Source organism: Boleophthalmus pectinirostris, unplaced genomic scaffold (assembly GCF_026225935.1).
Source record: "Boleophthalmus pectinirostris isolate CB_2022bp ecotype Guang Dong unplaced genomic scaffold, ASM2622593v1 HiC_scaffold_18, whole genome shotgun sequence".
In the NCBI taxonomy this organism is placed as follows: domain Eukaryota; kingdom Metazoa; phylum Chordata; class Actinopteri; order Gobiiformes; family Gobiidae; genus Boleophthalmus; species Boleophthalmus pectinirostris.
Genome location: NW_026571133.1, coordinates 22,970,829 through 22,998,131, shown reverse-complemented (window position 1 = coordinate 22,998,131; position 27,303 = coordinate 22,970,829). Strand labels below are relative to the sequence as shown.

The window sequence follows — 27,303 nt, the reverse complement described above, 5'->3', positions numbered from 1 at the left end:
CTCAGATTTTGAACCATTCACAGGGAAGATGGGTGGAGCCAAGATTCACATTCACATACACAGGAAGCTAGATACTCACAGGATGTTCTGAGTTTATGTGGTAGTGCTGTGTTGAATTGTTTTGTTTTGGCAAGAAGAGGGGTGCATGGGGTACAGACTTTGCATTTCTGATAATTTGTCCTAAATACATGAGGTGTTCAGATGCAATAAGGCTCATGCTGCTCATGTGCAAGGTATTGGTATTCCCCCTTTGTTGATCTACAGGGTGTTATACAGGTCCCTAATTGTTGAAACAAAAAATTGAAGTTTCTGCTTTTATATTTCATATTTTTATTGAGAGTTCTTCACATGCTAGGGGAGGAAAATCCTGCAGTTTTACAAAGCAGACAAGAAGGTTATCTCTTGATATATAGTGTGTTGGCAGTACTTGGGCAGTATGTTTGACAACTTTGTGACGATGGATACTGCTGTGAAGTGAACTCTGGTTCAAAATAGATCAGCCACATTCATTATACTGGAAATTGAGGAAAGATCATTATAGTTGTATTGCAAAACATTTATAAATTATCTTATATTCTATTCCTGCTACAATAGTAGACACTCTGAATGTCTTCTCATCACAATACAGGCAAGAGTGCTGCTGCAGACAAGTCTCCCTCTCATCAACAATAACATCACAGTACCTAAACCAGTGCCTCCAAACCACTTCCCGTATAGAGTGATCTACTTTGCTTTGGGGCCAGAGTGTTTACCATGAGTACACTGAACTCCACGCGGGGACAGCGGCCACGACTGTCACCTTTGCATAAAGCTTCCCACCCGCATAAATAAACTTCAGTAAAGAGGAAATCACAATATCTACACTTACTATGTTATGTTGGTATTTCTTATGCACAAAACAACAAACTGTTTTGTTCAATAATATCAATGTGTTTTACAATAGCCATTCAAAATCAGACCCACGGCTATGTCCTTTAGTTGCTCTTGAGTATTCATTACAGTAGTTCTGTTAGGTTCTTCACTTAGGCAATTGTTGTTGGTAACAAATGTATATTTTTCTTCAATTCTACCAGTATCTGTTATGTAAGTTACATCCTTGTAAAACCCATAATGAGCTGAAATACTGTGTGTAAAACAATTTCAACGATTGTATAATATGTTCATTGATAATACATTTCAGCTGTTCTGTTACTGCTTCAAAGAGTTAGGGTTCAAGTCTTTGGTTTCCCCTGTCTAAATTCTTTCATAATAAATAATAATATAATAATAAAATTGATTTTTTTTATTTCAGAGTAACCCGCATTTTCAAGAAATGTGGTTTATTGGTATTACTTCGTTACTCCTTTAACGATAGCATGCACCTGTTTTCTGTTTTGGACAGTATCCTTATGTGCTATAGATAGAGGCTCAGCAGAGAGGCACCCGTGGGTGGGAGCAGGGCTCAGTGGGAATGAGGGGTGTTTTAGCACTCGAATGCGTGTGTGGGTGACACTTGTGGTTCACTTGCAAACAGAAAGTTTAGTTTGGCAGAATTATGTATGTTGCACAAGTGCCTTTAATTACATGTGACTGTGCCTAATACATACACAGTAATTGATTGTTTCTTTAATATAGTTCTGAACAGAATTGAAGAAGCCACTTGGATGACTGAGATTATACAGACATATTTCTTTAATATAACTTTATATATATATATATATATATATATATATATATATATATATATATATATATATATATATATTTTTTTTTTTTTTTTTTTTTTCACTTTATTCAACTTTATAAAATTTATTGACATCAACCTTTCAAATTATAAAAGAACAATGAATATATCAGTATAACATAGAATTTTTTTGCTCTAGAGATGACTGGAATGTTTTCTGTATCACCTCGTGTTTCTTTTGGCCCTGAATTTAATATTATATAAATATAAAATTTGAATAGTGATTTAAAGAATGATGTTTTGAAGATACACTGTGACTGCTTTAGACCGCATAGCTGAGGTTGTATCTCTGCTCACATCTCATAACACTTTCTGTGGTTCAGATTGGTATGGTTGACTCCCGCTGAAGCAGAGATGGGAATTCATATTACCACCTTTTAGCAGAGTAAGTTCACTCAGAGTTATAGTGTGTCTTGTGCATTAAGTCCTACGACGTAAATGCAGACTCAGGATGTCCTTACTATACTGATAAGTTCCCATATCTGCCTGGAGCATCTATTTATGTCAGATGTCTTGACACCTACGCCCGAACCATCAAACCACAGCGTAAAATCTTGTAGTGATGAATGCGAGCAAAGCCACACCAAATGAGGGCACCTTTAAAGCTGCCACATGAATGTTTTCCCTCTCTGTCTTCTGAAAGTGTGCATGGAGGGTCTGTACTCAGCTCGTTTCAGCCCAGTACAATCCACGTCTTCAAAACTCTACACAGCATCTTAACAGTACTAAGCATTGCAGATGCATCTTCATTTCTATAGAAAGGTGTTGCAGGTTTTGCAAATGCTTCAGAAATGACTTGTCACCACATCCTCTTCCTTGAGTCATATTATTTATCATCATCCTTTAAAAACACCTAAAACTCCACATCACCTTCATTTTAACATCTGGTCCTATTAGTTTATACGATTTTAGCAAAATTAACCCTTTGTTTGGGCCCAGTGTATGTAGCTATAGTAGTTAAACCAAGCTGACTCAGGTGCAGATGGCACAGAGGGAGTGCATTAGTTTCTGTTTGTGGCCTTGTGGAAGTGTCCTAAAGCGCCTGCCACCTGAACAAACCACGGCCTGCCTCACAAACGGCTCTGTCTCACTCACCCTGGGAAGCACCCTCCAAACCTGCTCACACTACACACTGTAATGGGAAATACTGCTGAGTTTCATATGATATCACACCGTTCTAGGTTAATATTATTTAATACAGATGGGGGACACCTAAAATTTATATTGTTCAGCTGCAGATTTTTGTTGTAATTTCGCATAGTTTTGGGTCTAGTCAATAATAGAAATGATCAGGTTTGATATTTGTGAATTTACCTTTCTGATATTTCATGGCAAAATAGAATGTAATTAATAGGAAACACTGGCTCTTGCCCCCCATCTGGAAGTATGACATCGGCACATGCATGAATCTGAAAACCACCAACAGAGGCTACCACTCGTACTTCTAGATGACTGAAAATTATTCTTACGTTTTGATTTTCAAATACCTTAAAAAAGCATTGATATTTTTCTTTTAAAAGTGCACTACATAATTTTTCTGGTGAAAGAACCTGCTTATCTCTATAGAAATGTTATAGCTATGTCTGGAATTTACAACAGTATCGCATTTAGCATGTCTATAGCCATAAAGTCAAGCAGGTGACACCACAAGGCCAAATTACAGGTAAGATATTGGAGAGATGACAGTACTCCCAGTAAGAACATGATATTCAGGTTGTTTTATTGAAAAAATAAAATCAAAGAAAAAGAAAGAAAAACACTTGTATTAATAAAGGCACTATGTCATATTGTGTAACATTCCAGACTGTCAGGTGTCGGTCCCTCCACCACAAAAGTTACGTAGTGCACGTTAAAATATTAAAATATAAACAATCTACAAATCGACCAATAAAGTAGAGGCTGTACTCATCCGATTTATTTTCACAATTTTAAGGCAGCTGTAAAGATTCCTTGATTTCTGAACAGCAAAGTATTAGTACAGAGATGACAGCATGACATAAGTAATTATTTAAAAAGCATTTTTGCAAATATACAGGTACTTAATTTAATCACATTACTATTAAGATTACCCGTATTGCCTCTGATGACATGCAAACATTTTGAAAGACCTTCTTTGCAAAAACTGACAGAAAAATCTGTGTTAAATTATAGAAACTACATTACTGATGGATGCAGGCATGCATTTTATAAAGTAGTTTAAATATTTCTATAAAAGACATCTGTACAGCAACACTATTCCACACACATCTAGCTTTGTTATTTTACTGAAAATAAAGTTATTCGAGTACCATGTACATGTGCATGTCCTCACAGAATTCAATGTCTGAGAGGTGAAAACCATTAGGACTGGGCAGCAATTCTAAAACATGCCAGCAGAGGGCACTTTATCATAGAGGCAGTCAAACAGATTTGTATCATTGTATCAAGCAAAAGTCACAAATGTATGTAATTGGCATTTTAAAGAGATTATAACTATTCTTGGACAAGGCAAGACAACAAAGAAAACTGGGAAATGTGCCTTAGATTTGTTTTTGCATATAAATGGCCACAACGTATCACTACATCATACACCTGCCTTGATCAAACATACAGCTTTCATTCATTATTCTTTCTCCTATATGTCTCTTTTTCATTTGTGGTTTAAAAAAAAAAAAAAAAAAAAAAAAAAACTTTTCGGAAGCAATTATCAACCTTCTTTCCATGCATTTCACCTGCCCTTTCTTTCTGGTATAGCGTCCAACTGTTTGTTTAGGCCACCTTGTACCTTTTACACTGGAGACTCAACAGCACTGAACATACCTAGTGATGTAAACTTGTTAGTCCACTCCACAGGAGCATATGACATACTTTCTCTCTGTATCTACGGTTGTGTCCACTTCAGTTCAGCTTGGGTCAGACTCGGTTGATGAAGTCCAAACCAAGGGATGCAGGGATGTGCAGAGAGTCCAGGCTGAGAGCAGAGGGCGTGTACGGGAAGAGTACTGGGAAAATGTGTTTGGTGTCCACCAGGAGCTGCTGAGGGTCATTCCTCTCCTGTAGACGACTCTGTACATAGGTGTTCGTCACATGTTAAAAGTGTAACTTGCTGTCCTACTTTGTGTAACACTGTCCTACACTGTCCTGCACTCTCATACATTGTGTAACATGGTGGTGCAAACTTTAATAGACTGATAGACTCTTACCTGGATGTCACGGATGAATGACACAGTGACTCTTTCTTCGAACTCATTTAGTGGTGTATACAGGTTCAAGATTTTTACAATCTGTGAAAATAAGAAGATGTTAGTATATTAGAAACTTAGTTTTAATCAAATTTTTTATATGGTTTATCATCGTGAACCTGTTGTGTGGTGAGGGCAGTGCAGAGAGAACAGATAGCCTCTGCGTCCTGGGACGTCTTCTTCTTGACCTGCAGTAACTGAGCAGCCTGAATGATGGCCTCCAGCGTGGCAGCAGCTTTACTCTGGTACAAGTTATTTGCTCTGAGCCACTCCTCCATCTGACTGGTGTTATACCTACACAAATCAAAACATGAGCACTATGTCTGTCTGTGGGACTATTAAATGATCGTTTCACCTCTTTATGTCCAGGTCTAGCCCCAGTCACTATAATGACATTTTGGCAGATTTTAACAGGAGGCGTTGCTGTCTGAAGCTTTGCTGCTCAAGTTATTTCGAGCTGATGTATGCTGTTAAACAAGTCTCTCTTAAATAACACTGAAGATACAAGCTAGCAGTAGCTAACATCTTTTTTTTGTTGAACACACCGAAAAGGGACCATGACTGAAAATATGTGGTTTAGAACCATATTGTTAGTTTGTTTTTAGATGACCTAAACACTGGTTTAATAATGCATGCATTGAGTCGTTACCATAATAAATGGGAAACTGCCCCCTTCCCCCCATAATGTCACACTTAGGAGCTCCATTTTCAAGTACCTGAGCTGCATGCCCGTACTCCAGGAGCACACGTCTTTGCGCAGCAGCAGGTTGTTGAGTGTGACGGCATTGATGCAGTGGAACAGCTGTCGGACCACCTGCCCAACAATCTCTGGGTCCAGGCCGTGATCCCCCATGATGCTGTGGAACTGGCCCAGCTGCCGGATCAGGGCGTCCAGAGTGTAGCTACTGGGTCCAGTCCCGTCATTATCCATACTTGAGGATCGGTTCCTGTATCCCGTGGGCTTCACAGCAGCCAGGCTCGGGATGCTTTCACTTTCCAACATGGCCGACACTGAATAGAAAAATGACAGTAATGACATCAGTAAAAAAAACTTACAGAAAAAATTATTAAATTAAAATAAATTAAACCGTATGCAATAATATTCAAAGCCACAAACTAACTAAATTAATAAATCAATCAATTTAAAAAATTCAACCATAAATTACAAAAAAATGTATTATTAGTGGAGCAGGGTTAACAGTTCATATTTTAGTATTTCATACAATGATCAGTAAAACATGGTGATAATAAACCTACCGATCATAGGTTGAATGATGCCCTCAGCCACTTTGACGAGCTGCTGGTAGATCTGAATCGAGAGGTCGCTTAGCACCTGTCTATACTCGGCCAGGTCAAAGTTTTTCAAACAGTGCTCGTTTTGTTTTGGAGAATTCTGGGTCATGAAAGCCTGGATGACAAAAGACAAATTATTAAAAGTGTGATTGAAACCTCATTAGTTCCAGTTTAACTTTCTTAAGCTTACTTCATCACCACTGTACTGCTTCAGACAATGGAGAAGGCGACTTGTGTTGGCCAGCCAGAAGGATGTCATTTCAAAATCATCATTGTTTTTCTACAGTATATACACAATGGTTAAATTCTAGAATACATTATGATAACAAATAAACAAGAGTCTTGTTTCTCTTTACCTTAAGGACTTTCTTGATTGCATTAATAGTTGAGGTGAGCAGAGACTCCACTTTCTGGTCATCATTAATGTAATCTGCATGTCGAATGCACATGAAGAGAATATATGCAGGCAAACAAGGAACTGTGGCTGACACAACACTTGGTCTGATATCTGAAAATATGCATATAACACCAGAGTTGAAGCAAAAAAGCTCTTTTACTAAATGGTAAATTACTCACAGTGTTACTCACCAGTGATGAGAGACTTGATTAGAAGAGCCTCGTCATCTTTGCTGTACTCCAGCATCCCCTCAAAGTCTTTCTCCTTACGCTGCACTGTCACCTGTCGACTCAGCTGAGGTTTAGCTCTGCTAGCCTGAGCCGCTGCCTGCAATGCTGTACAAAACAGTGACATGCAATGTGAACTGTTGTCCAAAATCACATTTTCACACTCTCACTCGTACCTTCAAGCTCCTGCACTTTCTTCATGTAGATCCTCAGTTGCTTTTTCAGCTTCTTTTCGTTCTTTTCCAACTTTTCAACAAGCTCTTTGAGATCCTACAACAACAAGAGAGACCACACAATGAAAGGTGTGTCTTACAGTCTATTCAGTGCGGAGTGTCCTGGGACAGGGCGATGACCTCACCAGGTTGTCATTGGTGAGACGAGTGATTTCTTGTTGGACGCTGTACTCCACCTGTGCCTCAGGGGACAAAGACATGGTGTAGTTCAGCATTTCCTGTTTCTTCTCAATGTCATCCTTTAGCAATTCAATCTGAGTGTGTAGCGCCTCCAGCTCATCTTTGTGCTGCCTGGACTGAGACTGGAGCTGAGCCTCCAAGAGTCTGATGGAGAACATAAGACAAGGCAGGTGTACCAAACTTGGTCACAACATTGAAATATAACATGCAGGATAAAAGTACTAGTTTCTGTATATAATTGCTATTTTGTGCAATAGAAATTGTAATGAAAAGTGAAAAGAAGACGGCACACAGCATCAGGCAAACAGCAGAGACCTTGCTACTTGCTTTAGGCCCTGGTAAGCCAAACCGAGCTCCCCATCTTCATTCAAATAACACCAGTCTTGTGCTTTACTGAAGTCCCAGCAGAGAAGCAAGAAAAACAGCAGCACCAGATAAAATTAATTAAGAATGATTCATGAGTGTGTAATCACAAGAAACAGGCATTAAGAAGCTCTTAGAATTACTACGACTACGAAGTACTATCACTACTGCATCAGTTTGTGCACTTACTTTTTAGACTCACACAATCCCTGATAAGCTTTCATTGCCTCCTCTTTGTCAATGGGCTCTTTACTGTTGTTTAGTTCAGGCATTTCAGTGCACTCCTGTAAAAGAATAAAACATTTTTTGTTGAATTAATTTATTCCCACTGTGCACCTTTGGTAACATTATAACTACAAACGTACAATATGCCCGTTCTTCTCCAGCTGCTGGGCATTGCTGACGATCTGTGTGCGGAGAATGAGCACTTCTTCCTTTCGTGCATCCAGTTCCTCGTTGGCGGCCTTTAACTGACTGAGCAGTACATTGTAGCCATCTTGTAGCTCATTGGATGAGTTGTTTTGTGAGGCCTTCTCTGCTACGGTCTTCCTCAGCTCATTCAGGTCATTCTTCAGTTTTTTGTTCTCAGACTCCAACTCTTGTCTCTGCAGCAGCAAGATAAAAAACAAAGATGAGGAAAAAATATTATAGTTATTAATGTTGTGTTATTTTAAAGAGGACAAAGCTGAAGAAGTGATACTGGACTGTACCTTCAGATTATTATAGGCCAGATCAGCATTTTCCTGCTCAGTTGTTGGGCTTCTTGGCTCCGGGCCCTTTTGACAGAAATAAAAAAAACACAACAATATAACCATTACATAAAATATAAGAACAAAAGTGAAGAGTACAAAAATATAAAAAGGTGGCTCTGTAGTATTCTGTATTTTCACCTTGCGTTTGTTAAGTTCCTCCATCTTGTCAATGTGAGTTTGAAGTCTCTTCCTCTCCTGCTCCAGCTCTCGCACTCTTTTCTGCAGCTTCATAAAGAGACTGATGTCCATTGCAGCTTTTTCTATTCCCATGTCCTGCACAGACACACAAGGTCAGCTTCTGCCTTATCTGTCACCATGATAATTATCTAATTACTAAAAGCCTACCTCCATTTGTTGGATGGCATCCTCTGTGTCCCCAACCTCTGAGGTGGAAATAGACGGATAATTACTGTCTGACTCTAAGCTGCTCTGATTGGACGGGTTCCTTCTGTGGCCTGGCTGAAACTGAAACAAAAGCAAAGATTTAGCAGTAGAAATAATGATGTTATAGAGGTGCACAGTTCAAATGCTAAAATGGTTGATAATAAACCTTAGATAGTGACATCTCCTCTTTGAGGTTGTCATATCTCTGCTCCAGTCTTGAATACTCCTTCACAAGATTCTGGTATCGCTGTCTCTCAGCATCAAGCTCAGACTGTAGCACGCTTTCTCTGGTATTTTGACCCTCTGGAAAAAGAGAATATGTGTAATTAATTTAAAAAAATATATTTTAAAAAATGTATTGCTCATTATCCAATACAGATATTGATGACCACAATGATAATATAATAATTATAATATATAAAATAAATAAAACAATTTATCAGACTAAAAATAAATAAATAAATAAATAAATAAAAAAATTAATTAATTAATTAATTAAAATAGACAGGTAATTACTGTCTGACACTAAGGTCTAAGCTATATTTACAAAAAAATTAACTTGATAATTTCCTCTGTGCTCACAAAATCAGTGTTTTCAGAAAAAACAAACACAAAAGACCACTGTCAAGAAACCTGATTTAGTCCATACTTTAAAACAGAGGAACGTTTGTTCAGGAGGACAAACCTTCACTGTACAAGCCTAAGTAACCAGCTATACTCACCTTCAGTGCTCTTTGAGTACAGCAAAATTCTCTGGTTCATATCTTCCTTTTCACGTTTTAACATAGCATTTTCCTTCTCCAGCTCCACAACTCTCTAAAGTCAGACAAAACAACAATTGGGTTCATTTACAGGGGCAGTCAAAATCAGATAACCCAATAATCAGATACAACTATTGCTGCCCAAGAAGAAAACATCTGATGATATCTGATAGTTAATTAGTAGATTTTTAGAGTAACTGCAACTGGAAGACAACATATAATGAATGATTTAAAATTACTACCTCTTTCAGTCTTTCACATGTTTAGGTGTGTCACCATAAATACTATATCGACTTATAATTAAATATATGAAAGCTGGAACAATATTTTTTGGGGATCAGTATTTATCATGAAAAAATAAGAACCCAAGAAGTTAATGTACATAAGAAGACAAAATGAAAGTTTTTGGATTGGCTAATTTGTGGCTATTTTTTGGCAATACAATAATATTTAAAGCATAAAAGGTTGAATTAATCTATGATCTTCTATGACTCATTAGTACTTTAGTTTGCATCTGTAAAGTGTTTCATTGTGCTGTTTATTTATTGCAGCTCATGATTTTTTAACAATATTGCACATTTAGAATAGTTTTGTGGTATAAATGTGCTCTTGGGTTATTGTGTCAGTAACATGTATTGTGTATTGTCTATATTTTCTGCAGCAATATATCGCACTTCAAAATTTGTTATAGTGACAGGCCTACACATGTTCTCTTTCATGTTTGTCTTTGCCATTTTTGCATAATTTTCCTTATGTTTACATGTGCATCTATAATCTGAGTTTTCAAGAGTTGTTAAAGTGACAAATCTAAATTTGATGTAGGTGTGATGTACACACTCACCCATACTCAGATCTCTAGTTGTGTGATTTAACTGGGCACAGATTGCAGTCAGAGTAAGGTGAAAACATTCAAATCAGATTCCCCCTCACCTGCTCCAACCCCATCTTTTCTGTGCTGTGTTCCTCCTCCATCATCTTCCTCTGGGCATAGGCCTCCTGCAGAGCAGCCCTCAGTCGCTCCAGTTCATCTTGTAGCGAGGTCACCTGACCACTGTCGCTCTTTTGACTTCTGATCTGCTCCAGCTCCTTCTGTAGCTTGGTAACTTCTGTGCCCAAAGATGTATTGACTATAACAAGCTGCTCATTCTGCTGTTTGTAGTCTTTACTCTAAAATATAAGAAAGACAAAATTACTTTAATGAAAATTTTAAAAGCTCCTGTCTCATTTTTAGAAATGTTTTACCTGTTCATCCATTTTCCTCTGTAGTTGAACAATTTTATTTTCCATTCCTGTGTTGAGCTTCTTCAGATGCTGAGCAGACTTTGCGTCGATCTTGAGATGTTTAAGTTGTCGTTTAGCGCGTACGCGCCTGAAAGCACATTGTATGATGATGGCAGCATTACGCGCACGTCGGAATTTCTTTCTCTGCAGCCAGCCACGGACATGTTTCTGGATAATCATTGCCTTGTGGTGCAACATGAACTGAAAAGTAGTGCAAGTTGTCAATGCCAAGCAAATTATATTTAACAAAATCTCAACAATATGGCTAAACTTTAGAAGTCATTAAAGCTTTTTACACACCTCCCTGAAGATACGTCGCGTGTACATGCCTCTTGTGTAGGCCTGTATAGTGACCACGGCCCTTCTCACTCTCAAAAACGCCCGTCGCTCTCTGACCATACGATATCGTTTCTGGCAGATGATGGCAGCACGCGTGAGGCGCAGGTATTCTGCATATCTAAACAACACAAGAGTGTGTTAAGAGTGGAATCATAGAAGTACTTTAATGAAAAAAGTATTCTGTCCATGAACTTACCGTCGAGCCAAGTATCCTCGCCCGAATCTCTGAAGGAGGATGGCAGATTTGCGGATCTTTCTGTACCGCACTCGCCCGAGCCACCCACGCACTGTCTTCTGGATCTTGATACATGCCGCGCGAAACTTGTCTGCTCTAAGTTTCTCCAGATAAGCCACTTGTCCCGCACGAAAGAAGATTTTACTCTTACCAAACTGAAACATGTCAGGCTCCTGGCAAGAGAAAATTGACATGTTAACAGTACTTGAAATAAGTCTTCTAAAACATTTCTAAGAAAGAGCTTAAAATTCTGTATAGGACTGTATTGGATTATGATATTCACGGGCCTGTACAAAGTTTTTTACCTTTTTAGTTTCACTTAAGTTTTATATGTGTGTGTGTGTGTGTGTGTGTCAGTAATTTACCTTTATTAAAGTCTCAAGGAGGTTTTTGCATGACACCTTTTTGTCTGCTACTGACAAGTCTGACTTTTTCATCAGAACTCTGTATCTGCTGAAGAAATCTGGGTATGTCCATCTGTTGATATAGAAAAAGCCACATTATATAACTGCAAGCGTTGTGTCAAATTAATATTTCAACTAAAACTCTGTATTTACTGTGCATCTTTTTAAAGCATCTAAACTTTCTGACTGTCAACAGCAAATTAAATAAATGTTTTCATGTCCCTTTATCTAATACTAATTTAATAACTTGTGAGACTTGGGGGAGTTAACAGTGATGAACAAATTGGATCACTGAAATGTACAGAGCTTTAAAAAAGTAAAAAAAAAAAAAAATTGGTTAAGCTTTCTCAAATCAGATATTATAATAACTAAGTATACAACAGTCAATATCAAATCTTATTTCTCTACTCTTGAAATACATAGAGCTCATGAATGGGGCTGTCAGGCGACTCACCGTGAGGGATATCCAGCAGCACTAATGCGAATCGTCTCCAAAACTCCACACGCCCTGAGCTGCTGCACAGCCCGCCGTGAGTCGAACCTGGACAATAACACAAAAATAGGAATGTAACAGTTTTAAAACCAACCAACAACAGTGAGTGTGGACACATACCTTATCTTTTTTCTTGGCATCGCACCCACACGCAACACACTCACAATGCATTCAGCTAGTAATGCTAGCTGTGACTGACTGTGACCTCAGAAAACATGTGACTCTGACCAATCACTTAACTTGACCAACTTCAGACTGGCCTTTGTATAAAATGTCTCTTCAGATTTCAGTACTACACACTCATCACAAGTCTATATTCTTATTCCTTCCAATTTTAAAATTAAATAAGGGGACAAATTAGGTAAAATAGTAAAGACATTTATGAGCTTTCAACTATGTTGTAACGCTGAGTAAGTGAATGATGAGAGAAACTTGTTATATTTAGTTACATGCATTGCCCTGCACTTGAGGCCTGAGTGCTCAGAAAATGTGAATATTCTCCTACACCTCATCTGCACCTACAGCTCTGTACTTGCTCCAAAATGTCAGCCTAAGGGTCAATGCTAATTTTAATTGATTAATTTAATTAAATTGATTCCTCAGTTAAGGTTAAGATGAGAGTTAAGTTTAGGAACAGATGTTTTGTTTAAAATAAGGGCTTTAATGGGGATCGGTTTAGGAACTGCCATTCACAAATATAAAAAACTTTAAGTAAAGAGATTTTAGGTGAACTAAATGCAATACAATGATCTACGTGTGTTATATTTAAATATCCACAAAACTAACAACTGTCTTGTGTGCCACCAGTGTTGAAATGCTATATGCTTTTGACATAAACAGAGAAGGACTTACGAGAATGCCTCTTTCAAGTCATTGGGTTTGATGCAGCGCACATAATGAGGGGTGGTGGCATTGAGCGTGTCCATCAAGAGGTGCAGCGAGCTACGAAACTAAACAAACAAAAAACAAATATATTAGTACAACAGCAAGGAGCAAGGACACATGTGGGTTAGCCTGGAACAGGGCAGACCTGGTGTCCAACTGTTTTCTTGTGTTCCCTGTTGGGGGCTTTTGGGGCGGTCTTTGCTGCTCGAACATTCACTCTGGATGACTTCGAGACAGGAGCGGCGTCTTTGTCATGGAATAAATCTGCCACAAGCTGAACCTAAATAAAAAAAACAACAACATAATTTTAGCTATTTTTAGATCAGATCAAACCTGCTCCCATTTACGTAATATGAAATTGGCCTAAATCATTTTAACAGCAAAGGCACAAAACCAAGTAGTAATTTAACCCTGAATTTATTAAGTAGCCTTTATCTTGAAACCTAAACATGACAAAATATATAGAAATAATATTAGGCACTCACTCCTTGAACCGTCACCTTATCGTGGTGGAGGGGTTTGAGTGCCTGAATGATCCCAAGAGCTATGCTGTCAGGGGCTTTATGCCCCTGGTAGGGTCACCCAAGGCAAACAGGTCCTGGCGGATGGGTCAGATGAAGAAAGGTTCAGAAGCCCCTTATGATGAGTGACATACGGAGGCCAGTTTCGTCACCCAGAATGGAGTTACCAGGGCCCCACCCTGGAGCCAGGTCTGGGGTGGGTGCTCGACGGCGAGTGTCTGGTGGCCTTCCCCCATGGGACCCGGCCGGGCACAGCCCGAACAAGCAATGTGGGGCCACCCTTAAGTGGGCTCACCACCTGCGAGAGGAGCCATATGGGGCTGGTGCGAAGAGATCTGGGCAGCAGTCAAAGGCGGGGCCCTCAACGACCAGATCTCCGGACATGGAGACTAGCTCTGGGGACATGGAATGTCACCTTGCTGGGGGGGAAGGAACCTGATCTTGTGCAGGAGGTTGAGCGTTACCGACTAGATATAGTTGGCCTCACCTCCACGCACAATTTGGGCTCTGGAACCCAACTCCTTGAGAGGGGCTGGACTCTTTATTTCTCTGGCACTGGCCGCGGGAAGCGGCAGCGGGCTGGTGTGGGCCTGCTCATTGCCCCACAGCTCAGCTGCCGTGTGCTGGAGTGTCTTGGACACTCAGATGAAGAGGGGTGCTGAGCAGTCAACTGATCACCACCTGGTTGTGAGTTGGGTTCGCTGACAGAGGAGGAAGCCGGAAAAACCTGGAAGGCCCAAGCGTGTAGTGAGGGTCTGTTGGGAACGTCTGGCGGAGCCCTCTGTCAGAGGGACTTTCAACTCGCACCTCCGGGAGGGCTTCTCACAGTTTCTGGGGGAGGCTGGGGACATGGAGTCCAAGTGGGATTCGTTCTCGGGCTCTATTGTCAATGCAGCCACTCATAGCTGTGGCCATAAAGTCTGTGGTGCCTGTTGCGGCAGCAATCCCCGAACCTGGTGGTGGACACCGGAAGTAAGCGATGCCGTCAGGCTGAAGAAGGAGTCCTATCGGGCCTTGTTGGCTCGTGGGACTCCTGAGGCAGCTGATGGGTACCGGTGGGACAGGCGTGCTGCAGCTCGTGCGGTTGCTGAGGCAAAAACTCAGAGCTGGGAGGAGTTCGAGGAGGCCATGGAGGAGGACTATCAGATGGCTTCAAAGAGATTCTGGCAAACCGTCCGGTATCTTAGGAGGGGGAAGCAGTTCTTCACCAACACTGTTTACATTGCGGGGGGAGAGCTGTTGACATCGTCTGGGGACGTTGTCCGGCGGTGGAAGGAATACTTTGAGGATCTCCTCAATGCCACCGTCACGTCTTCCGAGGAGGAAGCAGAGGCTGGGGACTCGGAGGTGGACTCATCCATCATCCTGGCTGAAGTTACTGAAGTGGTTGGCAAGCTCCTTGGTGGCAAGGCTCCAGGGGTGGATGAGATCCATCCTGAGTATCTTAAGTCTCTGGATATTGTGGGGATGTCTTGGCTGACACGCCTCTTCAACATCGCGTGGCGATCGGGGACGGTACCCTTGGACTGGCAAACCGGGGTGGTGGTCCCTCTGTATAAGAAGGGGGACCAGAGGGTGTGTTCCAACTACAGGGGAATCACACTTCTCAGCCTTCCCGATAAGGTCTATGCCAGGGTACTGGACAGGAGAATCCGGCCGATAGTCAAACCTCGGATCCAGGAGGAGCAGTGTGGTTTTCGTCCTGGCCGTGGAACACTGGACCAGCTCTACACTCTCCATCGGGTGCTTGAGGGTTCATGGAGTTTGCCCAACCAGTCCACATGTGCTTTGTGGATCTGGAGAAGGCATTTGACCGTGTCCCTCGTGGTGTCCTGTGGGGGGTGCTCTGGGAGTATGGAGTCCGGGGCCCTTTGCTAAGGGCTGTCCGGTCCCTGTATGACCGGAGCAGGAGCTTTGTTCGCATTGCCGGCAGTAAGTCAGACCTGTTCCTGTTGCATGTTGGACTCCGCCAGGGCTGCCCTTTGTCACCGGTTCTGTTCATTGTATTTATGGACAGAATTTCTAGGCGCAGTCAGGGGCCGGAGGGGGTCCGGTTTGGGGACCACAGGATCTCATCTCTGCTGTTCGCAGATGATGTTGTCTTGTTGACTCCATCAAACCAGGACCTGCAATGTGCACTGGGGCGATTTGCAGCCGAGTGTGAAGCAGCTGGGATGAGGATCAGCTCTTCCAAGTCCATGGCAATGGTTCTCGACAGGAAAAAAGTGGCTTGTCCTCTCCAGGTGGGTGGAGAGTCCTTGCCTGAAGTGGAGGAGTTCAAGTATCTAGGGCTCTTGTTCACAAGTGAGGGGAGAACAAGGCAAGATTGCTAGACGAATCGGTGCAGCGTCTGCAGTAATGCGGTTGCTGTATCAGACCGTTGTGTTGAAGAGGGGGCTGAGTCGAAAGGCGAAGCTCTCAATTTACCGGTCAGTCTTCGTTCTTACTCTCACCTATGGTCATGAGCTCTGGGTAATGACCGAAAGGACGAGATCGCGGATACAAGCACTTGAAATGAGTTTCCTCCGCAGGGTGGCTGGGCGCTCCCTTAGAGATAGGGTGAGGAGCTCAGTCACACAGGAGGAGCTCGGAGTAGAGCCTCCCTCGGGAGGTGTTCCGGGCATGTCCCACCGGGAGGACATGCTGGAGGGACTATGTCTCTCAGCTGGCCTGGGAATGCCTAGGTCTTCCCCCGGAGGAGCTGGAGGACATGTCTGGGGTGAAGGAAGTCTGGGAGTCCCTGCTTAGACTGCTGCCCCCGCGACCCGGCCCCGAGTAAGTGGAAGAAAATGGATGGTTGGATGGATAATATTAGGTACAAAGAAGATGTGGTAGACATAACTCAGATTAAGATGACCCATATGTCTTAACAGAGGCCACTTGTACTTTGACATCCCCATTAAGTTTCATTACTGTTACACCAGATAATAAACTAAGCTGGAGAAGGTCATGTAAGCCTTAGCCTATTTTGAGCAATAATAATTAAGCAATGAGAGCGTGAGAGTGTGATTACAGCCTCTGTTTGATCTCTGTGTAATGCTGATAATCTCATCTTAAAAAAACTTCATTGACAGTCAAGCATACAAGTAAAATATTTACTAAAGAAAAATACAAATAGCATTGTTATGTTGTTTTTGGAGTGTGGTCTTACCTCACTGGCTTTGAGAATGTTTATCTGCTCCTCATAGACAGTATCTCTGTTTTTTTCCAGAAATCCCTCACACTGATACTCAACCTAGAAACCGATAAAACATAATTGAAAACAATACATTTATTACATTTTCATCTGTAAAGTGAAATGGATTGAGCCATTATAAAAGAGTGGATATACAGATCTACATTAAATCTAAATAATCTGTTATAGATCAAAGTACAGTGCTGTCTACAGTTAAGTGTTGTGAATCTATAATACAATAACATAATGACATGAAACCCATTTATGGAGCAGAGGTTTTGTATTTAACCAGGACACACTCCTTTATACAGAAAAATGCATGAACCCCCGAGGCCATGAGAACTGAACTAAGACTGCATTGAATGAGTTAATACAATGATGTAAGAACAGTGTCAGTCTGCTTGTGTCAGTCAAATAGTGTGATGGATATGTAAATAAATTATATTGAATTGAATTATAATTATAATTATAAGGAGCCAATGTATGAGTTTCAGAATGATATACGACTGTACGACTGTTGCCACAGCAATTAACAATTTAAAACAAAATATGTAACTGCATTTAACAACCATTTTAGCATCATATGGATGTTACTGGCCATTATCTTAACTATCATCAGTACCATTATTAAAACTATCATATGTAAATAATCACTAACATTCCAATTAGTTAGCAATTAATATTTGGTTCCAAACCACTTTAAGAGGATTTTTATCACCTTGTCGGCAAAGTGTATGATGATGAAGGAGATATTGGACATGCGTGGTTTCTGAAAATGAGCACTGTTGTTGTGTTGTTTGTACAACTTCTGAGCCCAATTTTGGTCTGTTCCCTTCGGCACCTGAAGAAAACACAAAGAGCAAAATGTTTTGTTTTTATTCAGGTTAAGAGCATTGAGAAATGCAAATACAAACCCTAAAGATTACTGCTAGTGACTTCAAAGTGGATGGAAGATGTGAAAATAAATCTACCAACTAAACAATCATGATGTATGGCAGGTAAACAAGGTCATTGTTGATTATCTGGAACTATACAATGAAGTTACATATGTTATTCCCCCTACTTTGCATTCTTCATCCAGCAGATCCAAGATACCCAGTTTTGCTTCAATCAGATCAATGCAAGGCTGGTTATCATAAAAATCTATCAACGTCCAAGGGATCAGCTCCTTCATGTACTCCTCCTGCTCCAACTTGAACACGTGCTACAGGGACACAAAATTATTAAGTATGCTTTAATTTTCAACTCACTTAAAACTCATTCCTGACTTAAATTTTATACTTACTGAGTTGAATTGTTGTTGGAGTTTTTCATTGGCATAATTGATGCAGAACTGCTCGAAACTGTTCACTTCAAATGTTTCAAAGCTGTCAGGGAATATATAGGAATAGTCATAAGCTTCATGTGATCACAAATTGGTTCATAATACACTTTTGTACACACCCATAAATGTCCAGGACACCGATGAAGGAGTGCTGTTTAGAGGATGTCTGCAGGGATTTGTTGATATGCTCCACGATCCAGTCGAACATGCGTGCATAGATGTGTTTCGACAGGGCATCCCGGGCATTGACAGCCTGTTTCAAGGACATGGTCTTCACGTACGTCTCTGACGCTGTGACCAACTTCCGGTGACAGAGCCAGTGCTCCATCTGCTGCTGCTCCACCCCGAGAAGTCTGCAGAAATGTTTCAGGTGCGGGTCATCTTTCTGGAAAAGAAACACCATCAACACAAATGTGGGTAAAATTATAACGTAGCAATTGTACTTTAAGGGGCATTGTTTTGTGGTGAAGGCAATGCCTTCTGCTTGTAGATGTTATTGCTGGGCCAAGAATGTTTCATAGTATTGAGGTAAGCTAATATCTCCATGAAGACAAGTAGGCAGTGCCAACAGCACAAGCTACATGTCACAGCTGTAGAGAAACAAGCAACCCCACTCAAGAGATGTGTGCATTTCAAGGTATTTTTGTACAATATTAAAATCTGCTATGCTACATGGATGCATGGAAACAAGCAGAAGGCAGACCCTCAATTAGAAAAGCTCCATAGTGCAGCTATAAAATTAAAATGTACCAAGATGCGACAGGAGTCACCGTCCCTCTCTGAGCAGATCTCAATATTTCCTAGATGCAGGATTGATGCCATAATTTTAAAAATACCACTTTGAGAGCTCTCTTTTACACCTGTGAAAAAACAAGGTCAGTGTGTGTTTAATACAAGCAATATATGTATTAACAATTAACCATGTATTTACACCTAACACTAAGAAGAATTGTTAATTTTACCCAATAGTGTAAATGCTTCTCTTGTCTTTTTAAAATCTTCTGCATCATCAACCCCTTCAATGAAAATATTTTCCCCTAATGAAGTGTAGGTGAAGTCTTCTGCACTCCCTGAAGAACACACATCATTTTGCTGAATAATTTAAAACAGAAAAAACATGGGTAAAATAATACTGTATAATATTGAACTGCAAACTCACCAAGTCCTAGATCTTTGAATTCCGGTAAACTGGAGGAGGCACACAGCTGGTAGAAAATGTGGTAATTTCTCTCATCCTCTGCCTACAACACAAAATATAATGAAATCTAAATCACAAAACTGGCCTGTCACACATTTTAGCTTGTTTTACTTTCATGATTATATTTTTACCTGAAAGACCACTCGAGACTTCTCAAGCAGATATGTTCGCATATTAGCCCCAATTATATGGTAATGTTTGCTGAAACCAATCTGAATGTATTTTCCAAAACGACTGCTGTTGTCATTTCGAGTCGTTTTTGCATTTCCAATAGCCTGAATTTAAAAACATACAACTGAGCTACTTCTTATAACACATTAGTTTATGTTTATATTTATGTATTATTTAACTATAGATTTGAATTCTCACCTCCATGATTGGACTGGAAGCCATCACTTTCTCCTCAACATTTGTGTCACTGGCCGACCCCCCAACAGTGGCAAAGTACCTCATGGCGTACTTAGCAGAGACAGTTTTTCCAGCTCCAGACTCACCACTCACTATAATGGACTGGTTCCTCTCATCTCTGTAAATGTACACAAGAGGAAGATAGTGTTTAGTACAATCATTGAGGTCAAATCACATATTACTTCATGTTCAATATTTAAACAAGAGGAACACTGCATGGCAAAATAAGGAAACTAAATGTGCATATTAGGCTTAGTGCATGGGTTGCGTTCACATTCTACATTCTACATCTGATGATAATAGGGATTTACTTTTACTTTTTTTACTTTTTGAAAGAAATATCCACATTCTTATTGCTAGTATTATTATTTCACTTTTTTTCCTTTCTGTTCTCCATTCAATTCAATAAAAAAAAAGTTGGGGAAAAAAAAAAAGAAATATTCAGATTCAGTATTGAGCTATAGGCCTTCTACAATGTTCTGATCTCATCTATGACTCCAAGCTGAGTTGTGATGCGTAGGCTGCACTGTAATTAGAGTTTGGCTGATTAACCGTTTCCAACTGTTATAAAGAGAAGAGGGATGTGCTTGTGTCATGGTGAGGACATGAGCATGGCAATTATCAACCTACATCCCAAATAACAGTCACTTTCAAAAGTGGTTAGTATCAGTAAAACAAGTGAATTATTTTTAACATATTTGGCCATACTTGACATAAATTTAGGGTAATTATAACATGATATAGTTTAAAAATCTGTTGTTTCAACCTGGCCATTTGCTTGTATGCCTCTTCAGCTACTGCAAATATATGTGGGTCCATGTCGCCCATGTTTTGGCCACTATAGGCATCGATGACCTCCTCTCCATAAATGTGAAGCTGCTCATACGGGTTTATAGCAACAAGCACAATTCCTGTAAACGATAAAAATGTTTTAGGATTCATTTTGGGTAATAAAGGTAATTTTGTAATTACACACTTACCACAGTACGTGTAGATGTGGTTGGACTCAAGGAAGCGCACTCGCAGGTTGTGCAGGACTGCCGGCTCATGCAGGTAGCTGAGAGCCGTGAGGTCATTCTCTCCGACCAGGATGTCTGGGTTACGCAGGAACGGGAGGGGGGTTTTGGGGGGATTAACAGCATACTCCAGTGGCTAAGAAAGACAGAGCAACAAAATATCAGCATGAACTGATAATCTAAACAGTAAATCTTGTGGTCAGACCGTTTCATCCTCTAGTTTGAGGTGCAGAATGGTGTCTCCTTCTTTGAAGTCTTTTGTGATCTCTGCGGCCTTCCACACCTCGTCTGGGTCTGGGATCCATACCCGAGTATACTGCAGCAAGCAAATATAAGATACAATTAGGCACTGAAAACATCACCCTCAGGTAATGATGGCACAGAGGTGGTTTCTTTTATTGTTATGTTATGTGAACACCCACAAAACAGATTTTTTTTTTTCAATCTCTGAGCTAAGTATAAAAGTACTGACGTAATGTCAGTGCCTTGTGTTGAATTCATGCAAATTGGCTTCATTGGACCTCGAATCATTTGCATAGTAGTCATAGCACACATACTCACTGTTCACCTTAGATGGGAAATACCGGAAGTCACATGACACGAATGTGGACAACCTAAGACATGCTAAATTTGCATTTATGTCTGTACTTGCGTAACAAAGTTCTAACTGAAATATTAATGAGCACAATATGATTGTAAGTTGCTCAAAAATGTAAATAATATACCTCTCCCACCTGCAAAACACATGCTTGAGTTGGGTGAGCTAAACTGCATCTTTGGAATGAATTGTTCTGCGTGCAGCTCCAGTGAAGCCCAAACACACATAGGAGGATGAATTAATGAGAGAATAAATACACTGGACACACTGATAGTGATGTGGTTTAGCTGTGACGTTAGCAGGCACAAAGGCAGACCTGATGTAATACAGAAACTGGACTTTGTCTGTGAGGGTTGGGCATACGCCTGTTGTGTTCATGAGAGGTTACAGCAGAGCACTAAGTTCTACTTAATATCATCGTGGAACGAGTTTGTACATAAAAATACCAGGCATTTCTGTCAATGAATGGAAAACTGCATCAATGGGGGTCCCCACGGCTCTTGTGTGTTTATCTGGGACACTACTATGAGCGGTTCAATGGCTGCATATGGCTTAATATAGAGCATCTCAGGAAACACAATCAGGCTGAAAATAGGACAAACTGAAAGGCCGTCACCACAGAGTGTACTCAAATCAGTTTTGTGAGTTTTAAGTTTGATGTTATGTGCTTTTGAGGGAAAGCAAAATTATGACAAGGCCAAATGCTAAACAGCTCAAATTTGACCTAAATTTATGAAAAAATGTTTTTTATATCTACATTGTGCAAATATTACACCAATTTGAACTGAGTGTTTTCTTGCCCACAGTTGTCTTAATGGCAGTAACACAAACTCCAGATCAGCAGGAACCTGCCTGGTCCAGATCAGGGAGCACAACAGGTACAACAGGTTTAGTATGAAACCAGTGCCGGTGAATTGGTGCTACTTAGAAACTGTGAATCTCTCTCAAATAACAGCTTGTTTCATGTATTAAATGTTCATTTGTGGATCATGTCTGTTGTTTTGTAGTAACACTACAGGTAGTTGCTAAACACAAGTAGAAATTTGAAAGATGTGCTTTTTCAGTGAGTCTGCCAGTTACAAGGAGAAACTGTATCATTTGTCTCGAGTGTCCTCTTTGCTCCTCACTAAAAACACAGTAAGCTGCTTCGGTCAGGTGTTGAGTTCACCTCACAACAAGGCCCCACCCCCTCATGTGTGTGCACAGTGGGCTCTGACACAGGCCAAAACTGGGTGTGTCAACACACAGGAAGTACGGCCTCTCCAGGAACTTTGATCTGTCTCACTGTTTTACACCAGCTCCGTCAGAGAAACCCTTGAAGAGGGATAGGCAGACTGGTCTTCTGACCACTAAAAATAACACCTCTTATGTTTTTAAGTGATGTGGCATTAAAAACATGCTTGTAAATACACACACTTAAATCCAATATTCAAATGAGTAATCACTTTTCAAAGCTATTTTCCCACAGCCTATAGCCAGTGTGCTCGATGTGATGTGTCCTCTGAGACCTCTATGGGTCCTACATGAACACAGCAGCAGCACCTCCCAACAATAGACAGACCATGTTTGTTGCAGCTCAGATTACAGCTGCACTATCACAAAAAAACAACATTTCTATTGATATTTGAAATCCACAATAAGAATAATCGTGGCATTGTGCAAATGTAACATGGTGTTAGATTAGAGTCTTATCTTTGCAGTACAAAGTGAAAACGGTTATGGACAGATATTGGATAGTGTATAACCATTAAAATCAGGTTCACTCAATGTTTACAATAGGCTGCTAAAACTCTAATTACTGAACTTTTTTGTATCATAATCACATAATCATGAGGCTGTATATTTTTTGCACTAGCATATGAACCACAAATAATCAATATGTATCCAGTAAAGAACAAGACAAAGAACTGACAGCCTTGACCAGCACAGAGAGGCTCAGGCTAATCCTAAACACAAAGTCTGTCTCAGTCTAGTGACATGTTCAAAACATGATGTCATTTTAACTTCATGATCAACGGCAAAGAAAACAACACAGACAAAAGTGCATCTCTAACACATGCCAACACCTTGGACCAAACAGGCTCAGACTGACTCTATATAAGCAGATGGAGATGCAGGGGATTATTTGGTGGTAGCAGGCAGCAGGTGGCCCTACTTACTGCATCCAAGTCCACTTTTGTGTCTTCTGGATTATAGAAGGCTTCAACTGTAAACATGCACTGACATAACCATATTGCTGTTGAATTATTGATCACTATTCCTTTCCTGAGCAATACATTTTTAATCTTTTTATAATTTAACACTAAACATTCAAATTTCTAACTCCTAATTCTGCTCTAAACCACAAGCTTTTCTGACAGACTGGCTCTAGACCTCTTAATTAAAAAGATGAGCATTAACAATAAGAACTGATTGAAGGTCGATTCAAATTTGATTAATTGCTCGGCCATATGTGAATTTTTAAATTAGCAAATAAATGACAATGTATTAGAGTTTCACATATAATCAATTGAATTTATGGAAACATTTTGCATTGGTAGATTAGGCAGACTATGAAAACGAACACCACACCACAAATCAGGGCTGAGTGATACTGGAAAAAATGAGCACACTTCTTTTTTGTTTGCATTATCTTAGTAACAGTATTCAGATAATACTATGAATGGACTGTTCTACACTTAAAGTTTTTGCTCTTTTTTTTTTTTCATCAGCTTTTTGAAGCCTTTTCAATTTGTTTTTACTGTAGACCATGAATATACCTAATTATGATTTTCCATAACTCTAAAATAATAGCAATACCGTTTTCCGGTACATCTCTCACCTCTAACAAATACACAGTACATATACATACCATAAAAACTGTTCAAATATTTCTCTCATATATAATTTTGCCTGAACTACCACTGTACACTTAGGGCTATTAAACACACATAGATTTTCTGGTTTGGCATTTAAACTATAGGCTACTTCCTCAATATGACCTGGCTAGTAGGTATGTAAGGCTTGGCGCAATTTTTTTTGCTCACAGCTGATTAAGCCTAAAGTTTTGGTGTATACTTTTCCTTTGCTTGTGGTTACAAATGAAATACTGGAAGATCCCAAATGGTGTGGCAGACTTAAGTGTCTCATTTTGGAAAGACTTTTGCATATTCCTATTGTGACTGTTGTGATGGTAAAAAAAAACAAAAAAAAACAACTATATGATGAGATACCCAAGCAGCAATTCTACTACCATTTGGCTAGTGTCAAAACAAACTGCCAAGTTTTATTAATACCTTTTGACAACAACATTATTAAGGCTTAATTCAAGAGGCAATGGCAGGACAATGTCCTTCAAACACACACCACATAAATCTGGCTCAATGGTTTTATCACCAGAAAAGAGTGAACGGTAAAAGGGCATGCTGGCTTACATATTCAAAAATTAACTACTAGCTGATTCTGACCTGGTCATAAAGAAAAATAAATCTGATTCAAAGTGTAGGTAGATAAACTGGTGCCAGATTTATAGTGTGACAAACCTCAGTAATCACCACACCACTACTACACTTCTTACTTGATTAAATATTTATATTTACTGAAGTTTAAAATGCTTAGAGAGCTCTTGTTACAGTCTGGCAGAGAAAGACTACGTCACCTGGCCAGTAGGGAACAGGTGAATCACTCTGAAGGATCACTGTATTTGATAGGTAGTATGTTCCAAATAAACTCAAATATACATATATGAGTCTAATTCATATTGATTGATTAATAAGATTTAAAACATATCCCAACCACTGACTATCCCAAAGGATTAGCGTGAACTAACAATGATCAACAGCCCCTCTCTTTCCCTCTCTCTATGAAATCCATGGACAATTAAAACAATATTATTTTGGGTTAAAGGAAAATGTATCCAAAGTGTAGGCACAGCTGTGGGTCTCTACTCACCTTTGTGTACAACTCGTGGACAGACATGCCCTGGTAGGATATGTCCCTCTTTAATGAAAATAAAAACTACAGAACTGTGGCAGACCGCATCATATTTTCAGTGTGATCACGCCTTTTACATGGTGTATAATAAGTTGTCCACCACAAGAACAGGTGTCCGTCCGGAGGAGTTTGTCAGATCTCTCTCTCTGTGCCCCTTTTCCTGGTGGCGGCAGGTGTTTTCCGATTATTAGGAGACGTCGTTGTTATTATTATTATTTTTTTTTGCGCAGGTAAGCCCAAAGGAAAGGAAAACTTGAAAAAAGTGCTTAATATCCCAGGAATGTGTTTCCAAATGTGAAATATAAAAGTATCCCACTTCCTGACAGGGCTATTATCCAGAGCCCGGTGAAGTGTGGCTTCCTGGGGCACGGCCAGGTTTGTCCTGCACACACGCGCTCCAACTGGCCTGAGAGAGAACTGCAGCGAGCAGAGCCAGGAGACAGGCTCAACAATAAATAACTAACATCAAACATGAAGGGGAAAGGCCAAAAATAAAAATAATCTAAAATAAAGGTGAAATGATACAAACAAATAAAAAACACATAATATTGTTGCTTGTTTCTATCATCTATATATATGTATATATATAGATGTGTATATATATATAGATGTGTGTGTATATATATATATATATTATATATATATATATATATATATATATAAATATATATATATATATATATATATATATATATATATATATATATATATATATTATATATATATATATATATATATATATATATATTCCATACTGTAAATGCTATTTGTTGCTCAACACATCACAGAAACCTTATTTCAGTCTTTTTGTTTTAAATCATATTTACATTTTTGGTACCACAGTGCCTAAATAAGTGATCGCCTCACGCATATTCATCACCTGACCTATCAAAACAGTTGAAACAGCTCATAATGCCACAGTTTTGCCTTATTGTAAACACCTTATAGGCAGAAGAGTGATGCCACTTCAGTGTCATTAAGCCCATTTCCCCTAATTTCACCACATGAAGATGGGCAATACATTTAAAGTAGAACGTGCTATTACTGCCTGGTTTTCTGTTTACATTTAATATTAAATTTGTTAATACTATTATGAAACCATCTATCATTAAATATTTTTGTAGACATTAAGTATTTTTAAAGTGCCAGTTATTTGGTTGTTGGAGCTAGAAAATACTTAACTCACTGGCACTCACTCATTAAGCCATAGTCACCCTACTTTACTTTGTAAAGCTGTATAGCTATAGAGCCTCATGTACACTTGAATAGTAATCCACTTATAATTTTGTCTTATTTTATAGAATTTATGGTAGGGATAATGGTTACAACTTAAGAATTTAACCAATAACATAACTCAATACCAGGTACATGATTTACAAAAAGCCTTTACCTTTGAATATGGATAGTAGTTGGTTGCCATCTTTTTGTATAAGTGGACGCTTTATGTAGTTTATCCAAGATAAGTCCGGAGCATGTTTCAGTCTTATGCCATATTCAGTTTGGTGTGGAGTGTGTTAACATACCTCAAACTTGTCTGAGTTAAAACCATTATTCTTACATCAGTGACTGAGTCCACTCCCAAACCACTCCTTGAGTTGGAATGAGTTAACCTGCCTGTGAAATTGATGTTGATCCACCCATGATAGACATTGTCTTTGTTACAACTAAATAGGTTTAAAAATACTCGACCTTAGTGACACTAAACACCGTCTTTACTTAGACGTCTGTAGTAGGTTGCTCATTTTTCTCTTTTGAATGTTGATGTGATGTAATGCTTACAACTCCCATTATAGCACCTATTGGCCAACATTTTCTCATAGTCTCTCAGAGCACCACAAAAACTGTTGCTGCATCAAGTAGTATTTACTTATGTTATTAGCATATCAACACTATGAATCAGAGGCTACTATCACTCTTTAC

The 27,303-nt window shown here is 39.6% G+C and overlaps 1 protein-coding gene across 2 annotated transcripts; it reads right to left on the bottom strand.

Annotated features, from left to right (window-relative positions):
• Positions 1-3,418: 3,418 nt before the first annotated feature.
• On the bottom strand, positions 3,419-26,895 carry myo5b (myosin VB). Of its 2 annotated transcripts, none has more exons than XM_020926173.2 (39): positions 26,774-26,895; positions 21,019-21,129; positions 20,778-20,949; positions 20,564-20,708; positions 19,759-19,915; positions 19,521-19,664; positions 19,351-19,432; positions 19,154-19,261; positions 18,942-19,051; positions 18,311-18,576; positions 18,153-18,234; positions 17,931-18,071; positions 17,586-17,708; positions 16,844-16,927; positions 13,317-13,451; positions 13,139-13,236; positions 12,248-12,334; positions 11,755-11,866; positions 11,351-11,562; positions 11,116-11,272; positions 10,777-11,016; positions 10,465-10,701; positions 9,496-9,589; positions 8,940-9,076; positions 8,735-8,854; positions 8,528-8,662; positions 8,348-8,413; positions 8,003-8,242; positions 7,827-7,921; positions 7,220-7,418; positions 7,038-7,131; positions 6,826-6,969; positions 6,594-6,745; positions 6,428-6,517; positions 6,202-6,352; positions 5,661-5,955; positions 5,064-5,238; positions 4,906-4,986; positions 3,419-4,768 (listed from the first exon to the last, which is right to left on the bottom strand). In XM_020926173.2, the coding sequence occupies exons 1-39, from the start codon at positions 26,801-26,803 to the stop codon at positions 4,616-4,618; spliced, it is 5,454 nt and encodes a 1,817-aa protein (XP_020781832.1). In that variant the 5' UTR covers positions 26,804-26,895; the 3' UTR covers positions 3,419-4,615. The 2 variants fall into 2 exon arrangements, with proteins under 2 accessions (XP_020781832.1, XP_055009754.1); XM_055153779.1 differs by lacking the exon at positions 26,774-26,895 and adding an exon at positions 25,342-25,753.
• Between the last annotated feature and the right edge of the window lie 408 nt (positions 26,896-27,303).